General features: G+C 41.4%; 2 protein-coding genes across 2 annotated transcripts; one reads left to right on the forward strand and one right to left on the reverse strand.

Annotated features, from left to right (window-relative positions):
* Positions 1 to 3,307: 3,307 nt before the first annotated feature.
* Positions 3,308 to 19,113, forward strand: evpla (envoplakin a). The gene is made up of 22 exons (XM_070914494.1): positions 3,308 to 3,463; positions 7,710 to 7,809; positions 8,207 to 8,361; positions 8,922 to 9,045; positions 9,699 to 9,830; positions 9,982 to 10,023; positions 10,465 to 10,626; positions 10,736 to 10,843; positions 10,988 to 11,083; positions 11,272 to 11,382; positions 11,782 to 11,928; positions 12,057 to 12,211; positions 12,306 to 12,403; positions 12,489 to 12,661; positions 12,817 to 12,992; positions 13,228 to 13,366; positions 13,489 to 13,682; positions 14,134 to 14,284; positions 14,477 to 14,560; positions 14,829 to 14,936; positions 15,038 to 15,130; positions 15,283 to 19,113. Exons 1-22 carry the CDS (start codon positions 3,414 to 3,416, stop codon positions 18,673 to 18,675), a joined length of 5,991 nt encoding a protein of 1,996 aa, XP_070770595.1. The 5' UTR covers positions 3,308 to 3,413; the 3' UTR covers positions 18,676 to 19,113.
* A 228-nt stretch (positions 19,114 to 19,341) lies between these two features.
* ten1 (TEN1 subunit of CST complex) lies at positions 19,342 to 21,560 on the reverse strand. Its single transcript, XM_070925744.1, has 3 exons — positions 21,472 to 21,560; positions 20,205 to 20,362; positions 19,342 to 19,580 (listed from the first exon to the last, which is right to left on the reverse strand). Exons 1-3 carry the CDS (start codon positions 21,558 to 21,560, stop codon positions 19,429 to 19,431), a joined length of 399 nt encoding a protein of 132 aa, XP_070781845.1. The 3' UTR covers positions 19,342 to 19,428.
* Positions 21,561 to 21,750: the final 190 nt, after the last annotated feature.

The raw sequence follows: 21,750 nt of genomic DNA on the forward strand, positions 1-21,750 counted from the left end.
TGGAATTGCTATAAAATCAAACCAAGTTCTGAAGGAAGTTAAGAGGTGACTGATGTGGGTGTGTCAGTAGGAGTGCGTAGGATGCCTTCGCAGGGTGTGAATGTGTTTAGATTTACTTTGTTGTATATACATTTTCATAAGCATGAATAATTACATAGGTGTGTTTGAATAACCAGCCATGTAAATAACTTTTCCCCCCTACATTTTAACATCAAAGTCCGAAGTATATTTAATTAAATGAATTAACACACACACATACAGCATCTCTGCCTGTCATCACTGCTGTCTACACACATTCCTTTGTCACTCCAGGAACACACAGACGTGCTCCACCTGGATGGACTGTAGATATTTGTGCCTTGATGAGGTGGAGATAAATAACCAGAGATAAGACACCGTACCACTGTGTTTTTACATTTCTGAATCAGTTCATTCACTCCATGTCCTTTTATTTTGCTGTTGTGAGATGAAGAGATGAAAGACGTGGAAGTAAATCTTTTCACAGATTTCACAGTACAGACGAGAAGGGGAAAAAGTTCGAGGCACAATACAAGCATCAAAGCTTTGTAAGAGACCAGACAAGCATGCTGTGTGTAGTTCAGTGAAAGAGACGGACACACCCTCACTGTGTGTCCACCTTTTGTTGTTTCCTCTCAGTTCAACTGTCAGGGAGGCATGCAGATAATCCCCAGCCACGTTTGTGTTGTCCTGCAAACTTTCAAAATGAACTTGAGGATGTTACTGATCCCTTTTTCAAACTCAGCTGGGTTTGACCTCCTGTGACATCTCTGACCTTTCGCACCCTGAAGGACCAGAGTGCAGCCTCACATCTAGATTTACGGCCATTAATGGTCCTCACTTGTCATGTTCTCTCTTCCTTCTCAATTTTGGAACAATTCATTAGATCTGTCATTTTTAGGTTGACATTTTTGTGATTTAGCAGAATGTGTCTGACGACTATGGGATGGATTGCTATGAATTTGGTTCAGACATTCATTCCCCTGCAGGATGAATTGTAATAACTTTGATCCCCTGACTCTAGTGTCATCATCAGGTTAAAATCTGCCCAATACTTTGGTTTATTACCAAATACTTAAACTATTGACATTCCCATCAGCCTCAGCAGTGTTTAGTGTCAATTAGCAAATGTTAAACTAACACGGTGAACATGGTAAAACATTATACCTGCTCAACACCAGCCTATTAACTTTGTTATTGTAATTTATTAAAGAAAAAAACATTCAGATCTCAACTTTTAAGCCAATATAGACAAGAAGTCCTTAAAGTGCTCAGAAAAAATGGAAATTTCGACATCTACATTTCCCTGATGACTGGGCAAACTCCATCTGCTGATGGAAGATTGTGTGTTTCAAGCAAAAGCTCCAGAGCAGCCACTAAATGGACCTTGCGGTGAGATGTTGTTTTTTGATGTTAATAAAACAGGATCCATTTTCAGGAGCTTCTCCCAGGTCTTGCCCAAAATATTTTATCATGAAAAGGAAATTGACTTTATTCCACGCATCATTACAGCATTTGTTTGACAAAAATGTTCACAGTGGCGTTGATACATTTAGAAATGTCAGGTTAAAGTGTTACAACAGGCCGTTTGTTTTTGTATTGAGGAGCTGAGAATGGAGCCACATGTATCTCTGAGCAACAGAAAGAGTATCTGTTTTTCCAAACAGGTGGACGCACCCAGAGAGAGAGACTGTATGACTGGACAAATCAAAAATGTGTGCTCTCTGTGCTGTTCCTCTTTCTGCTGCTAAGAAAGCTACCCAGCTACATTCCTCGCCATGATTTCCTTTTGTTGATATGATGCAGAGAGACGCCCAGATCCTGAATGACTCGCCTCTGTAGGTGCTACACATGGGACTTTGCAACTTATGGAGCTTTAATCATTAACACTGTGAAATGTGCCTTTAATATGAAGGCATTATGTCATAACCTTCCTTTGTGGTCGACAGGTTGTCAGACATCTTTCCATTGTTGACTGTAGACACTGTGTGTCTGCGACTGTAGCACAGTGCGGTGTCAGGGTGAAGATGGGCGTGAACAGAACAAGTCAAAATAAAAGGCTTAAACTCTGAAAATGTAAAGTTGTAAATGATAATAACACTAAAATACCTCAACAATCCGATTAGCCCTAAACCCAATTAGATTCCTCTCACGTACGTTAATAAAAGTTAAATTACTTTGTGAGCCTGTAGAAACCCATTTAGGAGGTTCTGAATCCAGTCACTGTTTCTCAGGTCCATCTTTGTGGATAATAGTCAACAAGTACCACAGCAGTTTTATGAGAATATATGAAGATTAACATAAAAACAAAGTCGGGTGTTCCTTAAAGCTACTTATTTCCCCAAACTGGGAGAAAACTGAAAACCCTGAAAGTAGTGTCAAATATGGCGTATTGTGTGGGACTGGAAAAATAATAACATACACTTGATGGAAGGCGATATGGTGACGTGAACTGTGTGGTCATGCTTGAAAATAAATACAATGTACGTCTACGGAAACAAAACCACCTTTTCCCTGTCTTTTTCTGTAATTTAGTTGCACACGTAAAAGGTGATGAAAGTGGGTGAAAATGGGAAAGTAATTATTTGCCATAATCTTCTGCTTTCGTGCAGTTCAAAGGAGGAAGGCATGTGTGTTTTTTTGATAATACATCAGCCATTTACCTGAAGTCTGTCTGTGCATAAAACATCTTATGAATTCTTCAATTAATTTTAGAGATACGGTATATAAGTAAACACTGGTCTTGACAGTGAAATGATAATGCACCTAAAATCGGTGATTCAAATTGCATAAACATCACTTTTTGAGGGCATATTATGTCTTTATTAGTGACAGTAGAATGACAGAGACACATGTGGACATGCAACAAAGCAGGTTTGTAATCACTCATTGCTTTTCAACTTGATTTCTCCCGCCTGTATTCTGTGGTGTTCACCAGTGAATGCCATTTGTAGGAATAAAAAGTGTTTTGCTCACAACTCCCTGCAGGAATTCAGAGTCCCTCCAGCTCCATGAATTATGCATCCACAGCAATTAAAGGGCCCCTTGCTCCCTGGTAGAGATCTGAGAGTGTGTCAGGGCCCCGATGAAAAGGAAGGGCGTGGCCGAAGGTGGGAGGAAAGGAGAGTGCGGGGAACAGGTCGGTCCGGTCCTCCTCTACAAGGTGGATGTCTGGGCGGTGACACACCTGTTAACCTGTCTGGGAGGAGCTGCCGACATTAAACACTGTGCTGACGTGAGTGAGTGTGTGTCGAGTGTGTTTGAGAGGAGCCAAAGGGAGAGGAGACACCGAGTGGGAGCCACAGGGTGAGGAAGACAGAGACAAAGAAGGACTAAAAGAGAGAGTGAGAGAGATTTTTGTGAGGTCTCTGCTTGACCCTCACACGACCTCCAGGATGTTTAAGAAAAAGGAGAGTACGGTCAAGGTCCCGGGCAAGATCAGCAAGTGAGTTTTTTTTTGTCCCCCCCCGAAGACTTTATGAATGTAATGCATGTATGAATGTATGTGTGTGGTGACACTGTAACTCGGCCATGTTCCCCCACCTCCTGTTCTTCCCGAGCAGGGAACTGTGTCATGTTTCCTTTCTCTCTGAGTGTTGTGGTTCTCCTCCTGTTACAGGGTTTTAAAGACATTTTTAAAAGCAAGTTTGCTCGGGATGTTTCTCCACTGATTTCAAGTGCTGAGTTATGTCAAAGTTAATCCTCTGGGATGGTGAAATCTTATCGAGATGTTTGCCAGCCTGTTAACAGGGGAGGCATGGGGTGGAGACAGTGTGCTTTAAGACAACAGGTGTAACTAGTGACAATGTGTTTATGACTAGAAGTGAAAGTTCTTTTTAACCTGCTTCTCAGGCACCCAAACCCTCAAAATTTGACTTTTTGTGCCAGTTTCCCCCAAATCTGAACCGAGGAACCGACTTTAGACGGCCAGTAAAACATTGTTGTTGGTGAACATATTTCAATGAGGAGGAAAATATATCCTTTAAGGACTGTGAGTGATGATTTGAGTGTCAGAAGATAATCAGATAGCTGGTATTTATCCAGACTGTCAGGCGTGGCTGCTGTTTAAAATGTGGAAATATGTGTCACTAATATAAACAGCACATGTTTCAAAATAGTACTTCAGTTTGGCAGGTGGAGGTAGGAGGCTGCTTGCAACTTGATTGAGAAGACCAAAAAGGTCTTTAAAAAGCTACATTTTATAAGATAAAGAGGTGATGATGATGATGATTTCACTCTGTCCTGTGCTTATCTAAGTAATGAGGAGTGATGAGGACAGGTTGTATTTGTGGTCACCTTTATGACATGACATGACATGGTATGTGACAGGACCGCCAATGTGTCAGCTAACAGGAGAGACGTTCAGCTGCCAAACTGATGAATAGTTTCCCCTTTTTTGTTGGGCGTCACAACACTGGCGTGGTTTCAGAGGCTGGTGGGGACCAGTCTGTGGTTTCACCTTGCCCCTGCCCTGGATGTGTTGTCTGCCTGCTGAGGTGTGATGAGGGCTGGGCAGTCTGTACTGCTCAGCTGGTTTCTTTCTCTCATGTGGGCGTTGGTTCCCAACTGTACTTTATGACACAGGACATGTTGCTCAGTTCATTTGGCTGTTAAGAAACTTCCATCACCACTTAAATCAATTAAGTAGGGCTGCAACTAATGATTACCTTCATTACTGGTCAATCTTTAGATTATTTTTTCAAATAATTGATCATTTAGTTTATGAAGTGTCAAAATCTGGATCACAATTGCAGTTTCAAGTTTTTTGTTTTGTCTGACCAACAGTCAAAAACCGATAAATATTCTATATTATTAAATTAATTAAATATTATGTGAATTGAAATGATAGAAAACAGAGAAAAGCAGCAAATCCTCACATTTCAGACATTGAAGCCAGCAAATATTTAACATGTTCACTTGATAAATGACCTAAATATTGAATTGGTGATCAATTGTTGTTGATTAATGTTCTATCCATCAACAAATAGATGAAACAACTTATTGTCTCAGCACTAATGTAAACCGGCTGATGAATTACTGCTCAGTTCTGTTGGTTTCATATCAGTTATAGTGTCAAACTTTGAAGGTCCAACTAGTGTCACCACATGTAAAGAAACTTAAAAAACATAACTTATAGTCAGGGGCACCTTAAACATCATATTGACATTAAATGAAATTCTTCTTTGTGACGTGAAAGGAGTCACTTGTAGTGCTGAACCTGCAGCTTCACGCAGCTTTGAGCTGCTTTCAACCTCTTTTTGCCCCCAAAATTCAACACAATTACATTTTATAATCTAAACTGTGAGCTGGGAGGACGTTTGAGAGCTATGTCCAAATCAGGGAGTGTTTGTGATCTTAACTAACTAAAAAAATGCAGGCCAGCCCTTCTAAATTATGCGGGTTATCCAGTTATCCTGCTTTCAAGTCAAATCAGCCACAGCCAGCTGTCTCGCTGTCCTGCTGTAAATGAAACAAAATCAAGTAATTTGACTCGTTATGTCGTTATTTATGATCCTTTTAAACAGAGTGCATTATTTGCCATTGAAAGTTGCCATTTGGCTCACTAAACACAAAAAGAAATGACCAAAAAAAGACTCAGTTCTTTCTGTTGACAGAAATATTTACTTTTAGCAAACCCAGACAAGCAGCAGTCATTCTTTAAGGGTTTAAGTAAACAAGGCTCCACTGTAGTCAAAGAAAGAGTGCAGTACACAACAGCTGACAGGAGTGCTGTTTGTGAGGAGCTCAAACTAACTGCAGGTGCAACATCTCGGATCACCTCACAAATGTCTCATACACTCCTGCACCCCAGATCAGAGGAAACATACACTGAAGCTTGATGCAGATACACACAGTATGTGTCCACACATGACAGTGACCTGTCACTCAGATCCTCGACCGTTATTAATGAGGAAATGAAGGAGGCAGACAAACGTCTATCACTTATTCCACTCATGACCTCAACAACCTCCTTTTTTTCCAGATAGCAAATAAGGTAAAAAGTATTAAAGACACTGTTAAAAAAACACAGTCAGTGAAACGCATCCAGTCTTCAGCCAAAGTATTTGAAAAAGTTCATTCCTGTGTATGTGTGTGTGTGTGTGTGTGTGTGTGTGTGTGTGTGTGTGTGTGTGTGTGTGTGCAGCACATACCTGACTCTCCTGCTGAGTGAGCAGGAATAGGGAGGCCATTGTCAGAGCGGCTGCAGAACCAGATCAGCTTGCAGCTCAGTGAGTCAGTTCAGGAGGAGCGACGAGGTCCCTGCATTCCTCTGTCGCTCCATCATTAAAGAGCTGTGTGAAGCTGCATTCAGGTCATCAACGTAAATCTATCTTATGTGACATTTGCTTGTTCTCTTTCCAAGGAGACATGACTTTGTAGCTCTGAGGTAGCTCCGGTATGTTCGTCAATTAACCAGCGAGGTCCTTGATGGTTTGCCGACATTCTTTGGTTCATGAATGAAGTCTTAACTCTCAGCGAGAAGAGCAAGACTTGATGAATGATTTATAACATGTCAGAGGAAGCGCTTTTGTGGAGTTTTGTTGTTTCTATGTAAAAAGAAAAACCCAAAAAGGAAAGACTTTTTCTCCTTTTATGCAGCTGTGACTTCACTTAACTTCCCAACTGATGTGAAACTGATTTTACAGTATAAATGCTGCACATTGTGAGGACATTTCTCACAAATGGAGGCTATTACAAAAGAAAATATGAGTTAATTTGCCACCCCTGGTGTTAAAGAGCAACTTGCAGGTGAATGAATGTGTGTAAAAACTGGATTTCTACATACACACTGCAAAAACATCTGGATTCGTTTTTGTGAGGCAGTGTTTAATGTCCACCTCAAATGGAGACATTGGACACGCAAAGTATAATTACATCAAGAAAGTTTCTCTTTAAATGGTTCTCAGAAAACTTAATGAGAAGACAGTTTTAGTTTCCAATTTACCACAAAGTTTGCAAAGTTCCTTCATTGTTCTCCCTTGTTTAAACACACTGGATTTCTCACCTGTGTGCAGATGATTTGATTTTATCTGCATCCACTATAATTGATGACTAACTCGCCATTTAGTCAAACTCAGATTTAGATTTAGTTTGCACGAAGCCTCTCACACAAAAAAACTGTTGTTATTAGATTGCATGATCATCCTGCGTTATCTTTTGTTAGATCTTAAGCTCCAAAATCTTTGTGTTTGATATTGATAAACAGGCATCAGGCAGATAATACTCAAGAGTCTGGGCTCTTTAGTTCATGTAAAAAAAGCTGTGGATGTGAAGTTTGTTCAAAAATATGCAATTTTACATTCTTCTGTTTTTTAAAATGTATCATTCATAGTGTGGGAAAAATAAATACATAGAATCAGAACCAATAATTAGGTTTCATTGGGTTTTTAAGTGTTTCTGAGTTTACACTTGCGTCGAGTTTATCAAGAAAATGTTCCCTTGCCTCATCACATTCTTTCAGCTGTGTGTCTACCTGAAGTCCATTTCAATTTTGGAAGCTATTTTAGAACATGATCAATGAGATGATTGTCTGTCACTAAGAATGAAACAAACCTACATATAAAGAAATCCACCTCTACTGCCGAGTGTCAGTCCTCAGATGCAGAGGATTTGGGACTGAGAGAGGGAGACTGAACTGATTCTGATCTGTGCTTGTGGCTTAACCTGTGACCTTTCTCCTCACCCTGCAGGAATGCGGCTAGCAACCTGGCCCTGCTGGTCGCCCAGATGCAAAAGAATGCCGACCAGGTGGAGAAAGACATCCTCCGGTCTGAGGAGCTGCTGGCTGTGGTGAGAACACACAAGCATGCACTGAAAGACAAACACAAACTAATGACATGTCATTTTGACTGGCAGCCCTCCATAAAAGAAACAATCACCCCAACTGGCGGCATGGTGGCGCAGTGGTTAGCACTGTCGCACGGGAGGTAAAGCTGGTTAGAGCGGGTTGGGGGTTCGATCCCCGGCTGCCCCCGTCATGTCAAAGTGTCCTTGAGCAAGACACTGAACCCTAAGTTGCTCCCGATGGAGACCAGCACCTTGCATGGCAGCTCGGTCGCCATTGGTGTGTGAATGGGTGAATGAGACTTAGCTGTAAAGCGCTTTGGGAACCGTGAAGGTTGAAAGGCGCTATATAAGTGAGATCATTTACCATTACCATTTACCAACTGTTGTCTCCTTTCACCAGGATGCTGAAAATGACAAGAAAGAGCAACCCTTCCAGCATCAAACTGAGATATCAGACAAGCTGGGCGAGGCTGAGGGCCTCCTGAAGGTCCTTTTCCTCGACGTCGACAAAGCCAAGAAGCTCAAACACGTAGAGGCCAGAGAGATCGAGAACGAGTGAGTTATTACAGAATGAATACGACACAGAGGAATAAAAGTATGGCTGCCAAATGGAGAGGCATAAGGTTTAAGAGACTATGAAAGTTTCCTTTCATGATACTTTGAATATAAAACTCACACACACGTTCACAGCTCCAGTTGTTTGCCGGTGATTGCCAATACATCATCGGGTCTCCACCCAAAAGCCAATGGCCCAAAGCGTTCAATATAAAACAAATAAATAAGAATTTTCTTTGGTTCACAATGCCATTTTCCCTATTTCATAATGACACTTTTCTTTGTCTGTCAATCAAGACAAATATGATTATATATAAGATTTTGGAAAAAGGAGATTTTGAAATGAAAACTGCTGGAATTAAATAAACATGCAATAAACTGTTATTGTGAAAAGAAGCAGGAAGAAACTCTTTAAAAAGTGATCAGAGTTTAAAATGTATTAAATATTATCATATATTATATCGTCGTATGATTATTTCAGAGTGTATTGCACACTTTGGGTCTCCATAAATACTCCATAAATAGTTGTTTGCATCTCCTCTGCCCTCTGCTGACTCCAGTGTCATGCACCTCCATGATCGCTGGTTGAAGGACTGCGCCTTCTACCGAGACATCTACGAGCAGATTGATGACGTGTCGCTGATGCCCAGAATCGACTGGGGGCCTGTTTTCAACCAGAAGCAAGTCAGTACAATAATACTGTCTGAACATTTGATGTCATTGTTTCAGCTTAAAGGATAACATTGGCAATATTTAAAATGTTTCTTATTGTCATCAAACCAATGATGATCGTACTAACATGTATTGCCTGTGTAACCAAAGCCTGATATATCTTATTCCTCTGTGCCATAGAGCTCCATTGTTGTCCATAAACGATTAAAAACACATGAGTTAGAAACACCATGCGCTGGGTGACATATTCTTTCATTTCCAGCATAAACCGTAGTTTATTTTGACTCAATCCCGCATACTCCGTCCTGCAACTGAGAATTCTCATTCGAATACCAAATGTGTATTAATCCACTGATGAAAATAGTTCCCAACAAATGCACTATTCACTCCTGTTTTAGTAATGTTTGCAAAAAAACTACAGTGCCCAGCTGTTTTAGAAATGCTAAACATGCAGTACATACCTGCTGCTCTCCTACAAACATGCAGTGCGTGTTTTCAGTGAATAAATGCTTTACAGACTCTCACTACCCTGCAATAAACAAATTCACTAGAGTTTTAAAAAAAATGCTAATGCTAACTAGTTAAAGAGTGCTGCAGCCTGTCAGGTTATTTTGTCTCTTCATACCATACCATTAACTATATTCTTCTGGTGCCTTCGCTCTCAGAAACAGGTGAACGCAGAGGAGTACGGCCCCACCATGGCAGAGTTGGAGAAGCAGGTTGCTGCTCACAACATCCTGCACAAAGAGGTCGAGGCCTACAACTCGCAGCTCTGCATCAGCTCTGCAGGCAGCAAGGTGAACTAACGTGTTCACATAAAAACACAGTCACAGGATACTCTTTACTTAAACAAAACACTTTGAGCACTCTGCAGCTGATCAAACCTGTTAACATCCTGTTTGTTGTCTTTAATCTTAATGAAAAACATGTTGCTGTCTTGTCTTTTAGGAGAAATATACAGCCCTGAAGAAACAGTACAACAATCTACTGGTGAGTTGAATTGTTCATGTTCCAGCATAGAGTTTTATGATGAAAAGACTTTAAAGACAATGAGTGAACATTTATTGAGTGATCTTTGAGAAATGTCTCATCACTTTCTCCTTAAAGTCACAAGAGAATTATATTACTCTAGTAAATGTGATAGTATGCACCTAATTATTTTACATTAAAAGTCAAGGACACAAGGTTTATGTTTTTCTGTTCATGTCATGATGTTTTAGCATCTTAGCAAATAACAGTTCCAAATAAGAAAAACATTTTTGAGCTATTCCCCCTCTTCTCCTTAACTGGTATGCCCTGGTTTGGTAGTCCTTTTTCAACAAGATATACATCAAATTAAGGAAGCCAAAAGATCTCAAAATACTCTTCATTTGACATAAAATGTTTTAGAGCTTGTCAGGTTTTAATCAGTTTTATTTAATTTCTCCTCAGGACAACTCCAAGTGGCGTCGCCATTACCTGAACAGCCTGTACGAATACATGCAGGGCTGCAACAAGGAGCTGGGCTTCCTGGGAGAGGAACAAGATAAGATCAAACAGCAGGACTGGAGTGACCGCATGGTGGACCCACCCGACGTCCGCAGGCAGTATGAGGTCAGGACTGACGACCTAACCTAAACAGTAAAAGATACCATTCTTGTCAACGTATGTATAAATAATGAGATGGCGTTAACGACGTAAACTTTAATTTGATCTCAATCAGAACTTCAAGAACAACAGCCTGCTGTCCCACGAGAGTGAGGTGAACAAGCTCCAGGATGAAGGAGACAAACTTATTGAACTGAAACACCCTGCTAGTGCCACAATACAGGTACCTGTCATTACCCAGAAAACAGTGCTTTCAACAGCAAAGGCTTTAACCTTAAAAACATCATTAGTTTCAAATGTTTAAACTCATTTGAATGCCATTTAAATCCATGTTAAGCTAACTCGTAACATTACGTTACATTTCCAGGCTCAGAAAGATGCCGTACGAAACGAGTGGCAGAAATTCCTCAATCTCTGCATTTGTCAAGAGACTCACCTGGACAATGTGGAGGAATTCAAAAGGGTAAATATGGGACAGTATGCAGCACAATTTGTCATTATCACAATCTGCATTTGAGTCAAGTATGTGTGAGAAGTTACGCACATTTTGTCTCTTTAATGCCTCATGTCATGCCCTGAATACATCTCCCCGCAGGGTGACACATTTGGGTTTTATACCGAAATTAAAAAATGTTGTGTGTTATTTTCCAGTACCAAATGGAGACTGAACAACTGTCCGAGACACTGACCAAACTCAACAACAGCCTGGACCCCAAGTCCATCAGCAAGAAGAGCAACTCAGAGACGCTGATGCAGCTCGAGGTACAGGGGGAACTTTAATTACAGTCATCATTACAGAGACAGAATCAACTACTGCAAGTCGATGCACATAAGAACAGCTGACACCTCCCTCTGGAGTGGGAGAGAAACCTGGTCATAAAATAATAAATAATGCCACATTCTTTCTTTTACTCATTTCCTTATTTATTTTCTTTTTCCAAGGTTTGCATGTTATTTGCTTTTACTTGGCTGTGATTGTCACTTCTTCCCCTCAGTTTAAAAGAGGTTCATTTTTTAAAAGAAATCATCTTATGACAGATAAATGTTTGAAGTCCTCTGATCCTTTATTCTAGGACAATGTATAAGATGAGGATTTGTTGCTACCTACCATGACATGAGTATTTCAAAGGAATTTTTTCCTCTGTGTCTGTCTCCCACCAGGCGGAGGAGAAGGCTGTACAGGACAGTGAACAGCTGCTGGCAGACCTGAGGAGACGCAGCACCACCATCGCTCCTCTGAAGCTACGACGCAACGCCCCCAACAGACCCATCACAGTGGAGTCGCTGTGTGACTGGGAGACAGATAAGGTGGAGCTTCTTTGCCCTACGTTATTGTCAGGTGTTCATAGAAACAAAGAAAAGGTCATTCTTATTCCACTGCTCACTGATGCTTCTTGACCTAACTTTCATGTGTTTTGTCTATTATCATCATCTAGGCTTCTCTGTCAAGAGGGGACAAGTTCACCCTGAAATCTAACTCAGACATCGAGAATTGGGACGTTATTTCCACTGATGGGGCAACAAAAACTTTCCCAGGAGTTTGCTTCCAGATCCCACCCCCTGATCCAGAGGCCATTGACAAAGTGGACCTGTAAGTAATGCAAGGCTTTATTAATGTGCAGCCACAACAAGCAATGCAAGAATATGTCTGTGATACTGTTCCTGCCTCTCTCTTGATTCATTAGGTTGGGTGGTGAACTGGCAGACATCAAGAAGAGAAGAGCCGCTCTGGCGGCCTCCCTGAAGAATCACAAGTCAGACGTCTCCAGGCCCCAACAATCAGGTCATTGTCTATCAAATAAATCCTTAAATATCCCAATCATCAATCAATCAGGTCAGTCAATAAACCTCCCTGTTTCCTCATTCAGCCCCAGTGTCTTCTGCCACAATGGATCCCAAAGCAGCAGCCCTGGCTCAGCAGCTGGACAAGCTGGACAATGAACTGGCCAGCACTGAGGAGAGCATGATGAACCGCCTGCGAACCCCTCTGAGCCGCAGCGACCCGGCCGAAGATCTGGCCAAAAGGCTGAAGGAACAGGAGGTGAGATCGACACTGGCAACTGTGCTATTCATGTAATCTTTATTCATTGGAGCTAAGTTTGCAACAGTTTAAACTCTAGATGATTTGATATTTGATGAAACACCACAGTATATTAGTGCAAGTATCTAAAGTATCAGTACATTTGTCCCTTACAGCAAGCTGCCAAGGCTCTGAAGGCTCTGGAGCAGCAGAAGCTGGCAGCTCAGGCTGACCTGCAGCCCCTGCTGTCCAAAGATCCCAGCGGTACTTCTTCTGCACTGCCACTCAAACTGAGCGCTGCCAACAACAAGCACGACAGCATCGCAGCGCTTGCTGACCTCTACAATAAGAAGTAAGTGTAGGTTTTGTTTGGGAAGTGGTGGAGGGTTTTGTCTCCAAATAGAATATGGTTAAAACAGCAAATTAAAACTTTTCCTAAAAGAACGCAATAAATTATCAAAAAATTGGACAAAACAACATTAACAGTCATATTTTTAGATGTGTACATCTGTCTGTCTTTGTCAAGCTCTGCTACTGAACTAAATAATCTCAGTACACATCATTACATTTATTTATTTATTTTTCAGAGCGAATGCATCTCTCAACCTGGAGAGTCAGATCAAGAAAGTGGATGGCCTCGTCTCTGGGTTTGAGAAGAATCTGAGTGAAGATAGTCCGATCCCTGATTTGCCAAATGCAATCAAAGCCCGAGGCGAGGACATTCAGGTGAGGAAATCTACATTCCCACATACATTCCACTGTAAAATCTTACCTCTATTCTCTTTCTCATATACTCAACTTAGATTTGACAGGTTTTAAATAGCTCATCTCCTTTTTTCTGTATTCAGTACCAGCGAAAGTCTGTGGCAGCGGCTCAGGACGACATGAAGAAGCTGAGTCAGGATCTGGAGACCACAGAGCAGCTGTGCAGCTCTCTGCAGCAGGGCTACCAGGAGTACTGCCCTGACATCCAGCGCCAGAGAACAGAGGTCAAGCAGCTGCAGAGCCGCTACTCAAACGTGGCCAACCAGCTGAAGGAGAGGTGAGAATCAGACTGCGGTCAAATCAGTTCAGTCACTTCAGTTTAATTAGAAAGCCAGATTACAGTTAGTTTTGCTTACACAGATATTTATTAATCAAATCAATTAGTTCAATCAGGATCCACTATAAGACTAGTTTCCAACCTGGGCACACTAGTGTATATGACTATGCCTGGACTCAAATGCATTATACATCATTTTTAGATGGTTTGTTTGTCTTTTTGCTTTATCTAAAAAGGCAATTAATGATGCAAATAAAAGGATTATGTTGATTTTTATTTTGCAGAAGTGGGCATTTTTGATTACATTTAAATTACATACATACAGTACAGTAGCAACGTGGTCAGGCAAAGGTTTAAGCTAATTATACCTCAGATATAACTATGTTTTAGAATTTGAAAGTACCATAATGCAATTGTTAATTGTTGTTGTCATTTTGATGAATTCTCTCAGAGAAAACATCTTACAAGAAGCTGCAACCAAGAACCAGGAGTTCCAGAGCACACACAAATCCCTGAGCTCCTTCCTGGAGAACCTGCCGACAAACCAGATTAACTACAATGATGATCCGTCTCAGATCGCTGCTAAGCAGAGCTCCCAAGAGGTGAGTCTGTCTCCTAACCAAACAGAAATGTCATGTGGAGAATATTGGAGGGTCTTTTTTCTTTGAACAACCGGAGCATCCACTCCTCTCTTAATCTCTTTGTCCGTCAGTGATGTATTTATACATGTAAATCTTTAAATATTATTAAATGATAGATGATATTAATAACATCTGTTTAACTTTTCACCATAGAGGGTGATGGACGACCTGAAGAGGAAGGGAGATGACATGGACAGAGTGTCTGACCTGTCTCAAGACCTGCAGAATCTAATGAATGTAAGACTCAAAAGGATTATAAAACAATGCTATAAAAACATTAGTAAGATAATGTGGTGGTGATTCCAGGCATTAAACAAAAAGAAAAGAAAAAAATCCCCAATGTTGAGGACATCATTTTAATACATTTCTAATACACAGTTTTTCAATTCAAACATTTTTTTTTGCAAATAGTCCACAAATGGTAATACAAGCATATTTGATTAACTGAATAAATGACTTTGTGCTCAAACCAGTAAGTATAGCCTAACTCTTCACATCTGTGCAGGAATACGAGGTCAACGTTGACAAATACAACAGTACACTTGAGGATGCAGGAGCCACCGTTGCAAAGAAACCTCGTGTGCAGACACTGGCTGATGCTGTTCAGAAAGAGGTAACATTTAAACTCCTATATTTTTAACGTAATATAAATTAGTTACATTCATTAAAAAATCAAGGTGGCTGATGGTTTTTTATGTCTCTTGTTTATCACAGGAAAAAGATCTGGTCAACCGTTATGCTGAAGCAACAGCTGAAAACACCCAACGCCAAAAACAGATGGGCTTGGCTAAGAATCTCATTTTACAAGTAAGAAAACAGGTCATGAATATACTCATCTATACTTTATATGAACTCTTCACTATAAAATATGCTCTCCATAAAACCAACTAAAGCTAAGTCACAAAACAAGACACTTGACAACTTATTGCCATTCAATTAATTTGCTTTTCCTGCTGTAGAATGAAGAGAAAGTCCACATGGTGGCACAGCAACGAGTGCAGCTTGAAAACCAGCAAAGGAGCACTTTTGAGCTAAACAGTCTGTTGAAAGAACTGGACGAAGAGAGGGAGAGGGCAACTCACACCGAGACAGACCTGAGAACCTTTAAAGACAGGATGATGTCGTTGAAGAGTCGCAGAGGAGTGGAGCGCCTCGAGGAGAAAGAAGTACTGCAGTACTACCGTGACCCAAAACTGGAAAGTGATTTGGCTGATCTGCAAAAGACACTGCATGAAGAGGGCCTGAGACGTAGCACCACCCACACTGAGGTTGAGGTGTGTAACAAGAAAATCACCATCCTGGAGGAAACCCTCAAAAGCACTCCACCAAAACTGTTGACCAGAGAGGTGACTGAGTTTGAGAGAGATCCTCAGCTGGACGTAGAGGCCACAAAAATAAGAGACGAAATAGCAAGGATGAGAGATGAAATTCGAACGAGAGATGGGGAGCATATTCAGATGAAGACAGAAGTCACGATACTCCAGCAGAAGAGACAACCCATCAAAGAGAGGGTGGTTAAGAAGGAAGTGGTGAAAGTGGAACAGAACCCAGAGATGCTGAGAGCAGTGAGAACATTTGAGACAGAAATTTCTGATGAGAACAACAAGAGCAAGTTTATCAACGACGAAATCTTCCAGACAAGAAGCCAGATTAATGCACTTGAGAGACTGATTCCTAACATTCAGCCTAAGATCATCACTAAGGAAGTGAAAAAAATTGAACAAGACCCTGACCTCATCACTGAATCTAAGAGGATCCGAACAAGCATAGAGGATGAGAGGATTGAAAACAACACCTTGTCCAAATCGCTGATGGAGCTCCACAGCCGCTACAGAGAAGTTCAAGACTGGAGACCAAAAGTCGAGGTCAAGGAAATCGTTAATGAGATCTACCGGATAGACCCGAACACAGAAGTGGAGATAATGCGTCTCAGGAAAGACATACAAGAATCCAGCAAGCAGCACTCTGATCTGGAGAGAGAGATCACCCAGGTCACGTCTAATCTGAACATCCTTCGTTCTGAGAAGCCCAAGGTGCAGATGAAGGAAGTTCTCCAAGAGGTGGTTAAGGAAGAACGAAGCCCTGAAAATGAGAGAGAGATTCAGAGGCTAAATGATCAGGTGAACCATTTACACACTACTTACAACTCCATCCAGGACCAGGTGAGACTACTCAGGAAAGAGAGAGATGAATGGAAGGCTGAAAAGTCCAAGGTAGAGACCAAACTTGTCACCAGAGAAGTCATCAAGTATGAATCTGATCCTCTGTTGGAGAAAGAAGCTGACCGTTTGAGAAGAGATGTGCGGGAGGAGGCACAGCTGCGGCGCAGCATTGAAGAGATGGTGTTTGATCTGCAAAACAAATACATCCTGTTGGAGAGGCAGAAGCCTGAGGAGAAAGTGGTCGTGCAGGAGGTTCTGCGTTTACAGAAGGACCCAAGGCAAATTGTTGAGCATGAGCGGCTCAGCAGGAACCTGGACGAAGAAGTGATGTCCCGGCGTCAACTTGACCTAGAGTTGCAGCAGCTGAGATCAAAGGTGGAAGATAAAGAAAGGATCCTCAGAGAGAGTAATGACCGCCAAAAGAGGATTCAAACCGAGTCTGAACTCAGAGAGATCCGACTGCGCATCACACAGCTGGAAAATGCCCCCCCTCCTGTTGAGGAAAGCATTGTTGTCGAGGAGGTACTGAAGGTTGAAAGAGACCCAAAGCTGGAGAGGATGACAAACGGTCTTCGGTCAGACATGGACAAGGAAACCAGCAATATCCTGCGTCTCCAGAGAGACATCCGTAGCATCACTCTAAAGCTTGAGATCCTGCAGAGGGAGAAGTCTGGTGAGAAGACGGTGTACAAAGAGGTTGTCCGTGTTGAGAAAGACCAGGCTGTCGAAGCAGAGAGGGATCGCCTGAGGGAACAGGTGTCTCAGAATAAATTTGCCAGACAGGACCTGGAAGATGAAATCAGACGTCTCAATGATAAAATCAATCTTCTGATGAGCAGCAAATCTGGCACTTCAAGAGAGGAGACGACCCTCATTTTGAACAGAGATGCCTTACAGAGGGAGAAGGACAACATGACTCGGGAGCTCAGGACACTGGAGGCCAAGAGGCATGACACAAGCCTGTCTTTCCAGCAGCAGAGCAAGCTAGTGAGTGAGAGAACGCAGATGAACAGGCACAGGAGTCTTAAGATGGAGTCTGACACCCAGCGTCTGGAAAGGGAGATCCTTGATGAAAAAGACAAGATCCATCTGCGAGACAGCACCATCCGGGATCTTCATCTGAGCCTGCAGAAAGAGGAGCATGCAGAGACAAGGACCAAAGAGACCAATGTTTCTACCAAAATCACCATTCTGGATCCAGAAACAGGCAAAGACATGTCTCCTTATGATGCCTTCATGCAGGGCCTGATTGATCGTCAACAGTACATTCATCTGCAGGAGCTGGAGTGTGACTGGGAGGAGATTACTTCCTTGGGACCTGATGGGGAGACATCTGTACTGCAGGATCGTAAGAGTGGAAAGCAGTACTCCATCAAAGATGCCCTGAAGGAAGGCAGGCTGACAGAGTATCAGCAACAACAGTACAAACAAGGCAAGATTCCCATATCAGAGTTTGCCTTGCTGGTTGCGGGTGACAATAAGAAGCAACCCCTGTTTAACTCAATCATCCCAAAGTCCACCACAAAAGTGAAATCAGCCCCCACAGACCTCTCCACTCCTACAGAAATCTACCCAGTTGCTGGAATAATGGATACAAGCACTGACACCTGCTTTACAATACGCAGTGCCACCATGCGTAAACTGATCGACCCAACCACCGCCCAAAAACTTCTGGAGGCTCAAGCATCAACAGGCGGCATCATTGACATCAACAACAAAGAGAGACACACAGTTCACAAGGCAACATCCAGAGGTCTCATTGAGGACAGTCAAATCCAGAGGCTACTCAATGCACAGAAGGCCTTCACTGGTGTTGAAGACCCCATGACCAGAGAGTGTCTGTCTGTGGGAGAGGCTGTTCAGAAAGGCTGGATGCCGAAGGAAACTGCCATTCGCCACATGGAGGCACAGCACCTGACCGGAGGGCTGGTCAATCCCAACACTGGCCGTAGAGTAAGCATCTTGGATGCCATTGGGTCCAAAATGATCGACAGCACAATGATGCGGGAGCTGCAGGCTGAGTCAACCTACATCAAGGATATTATAGACCCAATCACAAAGGAGAAGATCAGCTACAAACAAGCTCTGGATCGCTGCAAGACAGACCCACAGACAGGCTTACCAATGCTGCCTGCCTCCTCCAAAGAGTCTGGTTACACTCCAGTGAACAACAAATATGCAAGATTCTAAATGTGTTTACAACATACTTGGAGTTATCTGTCTGAATGTCTGTGGAGTGATGTGCTAAAAAATGTACTATTTGATTATGAGAAATCCATATGAAATTCATACGTTAATTACAATGTACATTTCGACTCAGGAAAAGTCTTCTACTGCAAAGCTGTCTGTCTAGCCAAAATGATTGCTGCTGAGATGCCTTTGTTTACCAAACATGTCTAATGCAGATGTTTTTTTGATTTAATTTAAAAACAGAAAATATAAATGCAGTTTATCTTTGATATTATTGTGTTATTAGGGATACTGGGGCATGGTGCAATGCTATTTACCAAGATTGATTTGATTCTGTACTACTCATGGGCTATCCTTGACACTGCTCATTTTAAGCTCAATCTCGTTTGATACTTTTGAAGATACAAATATCAATAAATTTAAATTATAATGGTTGAAGAGCATGGACTCCCTTACTTTTTAAATAAAACACGTTTTCAACATTTACTTTCAAGAAAGTCATACCAGGTTAGAACTTACTTTAATAACCCAAAATCTTCCCAAATGATAAAGTGCTGAAAACTGTTCTACCTTGTCAGAGGTAGACAAGACAGTCATATAAACTATGTCTTTTACACTTTTACACAAACCAAACAGTCTTAACGTTCATTTGAGCTCACACAACAACACTCCTCAGCAAATGGCTTAAGGGGCAGCGCTGTAGTCCCGATACTCAACGAGCACCCTGGGAAACTTGATGAATGAAGACCCTGGTCAGGTTGCATGAGCAGGTTGTGCAGCATCACCCTGTGTGCGCTCCCTCTCCCTGAAGAAGCTCCTTTGCTCATTGATGGCTTTCTGTAGAAGGGCAATGTTTACACCATCAACACAGTTCAGCACACGGGCACGGACCATCACACCGACCCCTGTAAGATGGGAAGATGCTGATAAAGGCAGGTAATAGAGGCAAAGAGTCCTGGATGTATTTAAATTACCCCAGTGATCAATATCTAATTAAATTAATACTTGTGAAATTTAAATAGAGGCAAACAAAAGGTAAGAGTCAAGACTTCCAAGTTCTATTTAAACTTGATCCTTGAATCTGATGCAAGAAGTATGGAGGAAACGAACAACAAGCATTTAATGACTAATATCAGGTCCATCACAAATGAATAACCAGATAGCTGCTTAATACAATGTTTAATATCTTTGCACTGAATCCTGTAAGGGTGAATTAGCCTCTGTGAATCTAGTGTCCAACAACATTTAAATTTACGTGCATTCACAAATATCTAGTCGAAAAATAAAGTCGGAAAAAAAAGATTATTGCTGCAAACATGACAGTTTTCCAAAATCAATTCATATACTAATATACTATACTATACTATATAATATTCATATAACATATATCATATACTGTTTCACATCTGGTGATACTACTTTCAGAAAGCCAGTCAATTTCTTGTTTGACTGATAAGTGCATCCAAGAAAAACAGGAAACTGCTGTTCAACATTCCCCAGTCATAACAGATCAGAAAGTCTTTCCTTACCCTCAGCATTTTCAATCTCACCCAGAACTATGTACTGGGCCCCAATTATTGGGTTAAAGGGCTCCACAAACAGGGTGTGGACGACCACATGGTGCTCTTTAGAAGCATGCTGAGCTGACAGCGTAGCCCTGGACTCCTCAGGCTGATAGCAGACAAGTCTGGAAAATTGAACAGGTAGATTTAAAGTACGCCTGGATGACACAATTTAATCTTTTCTTTTTTAAGGTGTATTCTTACATGTTGTGTTTTATATTCTTATACTTGGAGGAGTCATACTGGCAGTGTTGTTCTTATGTGATGTCTGCATATGAACAGTCAGGTGGGCCAAAGACAAATTTTCACCTACAATAGGTGGACAATAAGGTTGTTGTGAAAAACTTTTACTTTACTTTCTATATTTCTATATTTCCATCTCACTCCTTTATACTTCTTCTCCACTACAATTACCTGACAGCTATACTTACTAGTTACTTTGCAGATTAAGACTTAACATAACAATATGAGTACAATATGATGCACGGTTACAGATTAAACTACCCAACAGTATGTGGAGTAGAAACAATTAGCTCCAGTTTGACCGGCTACAACCTGTAACATTAAAATACCACTATAATGTTAATGCAATATTAATAATATTTCAATAATGTAATATATAATAACGAAATACTGACAGGGGCCATACTGTTGTATAAACAGTAATTTTACTTTTATTGTACTTGCATACGTTTACTTAAGTAGCTTTTCTTTCTGCTTTTTCTCCATTCAGACCACATAAGGCCAGGTGTAGTTAAAAGTACCTAAATTTGTCAACTTGTCTAAAGACTGTTTAATACCCAGCCTCAGATCTGTGACACCTTTATTATATTTGTGAAAACAGAAAAGAATTGTGATTGCACTGCTTTTGTCTTCATTTCACCACATCAGACCAGGCCTAAATAAAAAAAAAAAACATGTGTTAAGCCTTCTCAAATGTGGACTAGATTAACAAGTAGAAGCTACAGTATGTTGTAAACATGTTTCAGATTTGTGAAAACTTTTTTTCTATTTGTAATAACAGCGAAAAAGATGATTGCACTGCTCTTTCTCCATCCCGACCAGATGTAAATAAAGAATATTGTACTTTGACTTGTCAAACCTGGATCACCAATGTTTGTTTAGGATCTCATAATGCAGAAAATTGTTTTGTATCAAGCAAATCCGTTGCAAAATAGAAATGCTGTTTTGCAGTGAAAGCATCAAAGCTATCAGTCACAAATAAAAAACCCACCTGCCAAACACTCTCACTGATTCTCCTTCCTGCATTGCTCCAGAGTTTACTTCCCAGGGGAAACGAAAAACTGCAGCTGCGGGAAGCATCGTAGTGAAATAAAGGCCTTTTGGACAAAAATCTGACAGTCTGAAATAGTTGAATGATATGAGCTGTGCACTACCGGGGTATAAGTCACGTGACTTGGTCTCCGCTTCTCTCGACCTCTCTGCGGCTGCGTCAGGAGGAGGCCATCAGGAGGACCAGTCAGGTTTAGAGTACCCGAGGTTATGCGATACA

The sequence above is a fragment of the Enoplosus armatus genome, chromosome 2, assembly GCF_043641665.1.
Source record: "Enoplosus armatus isolate fEnoArm2 chromosome 2, fEnoArm2.hap1, whole genome shotgun sequence".
NCBI lineage: Eukaryota > Metazoa > Chordata > Actinopteri > Centrarchiformes > Enoplosidae > Enoplosus > Enoplosus armatus.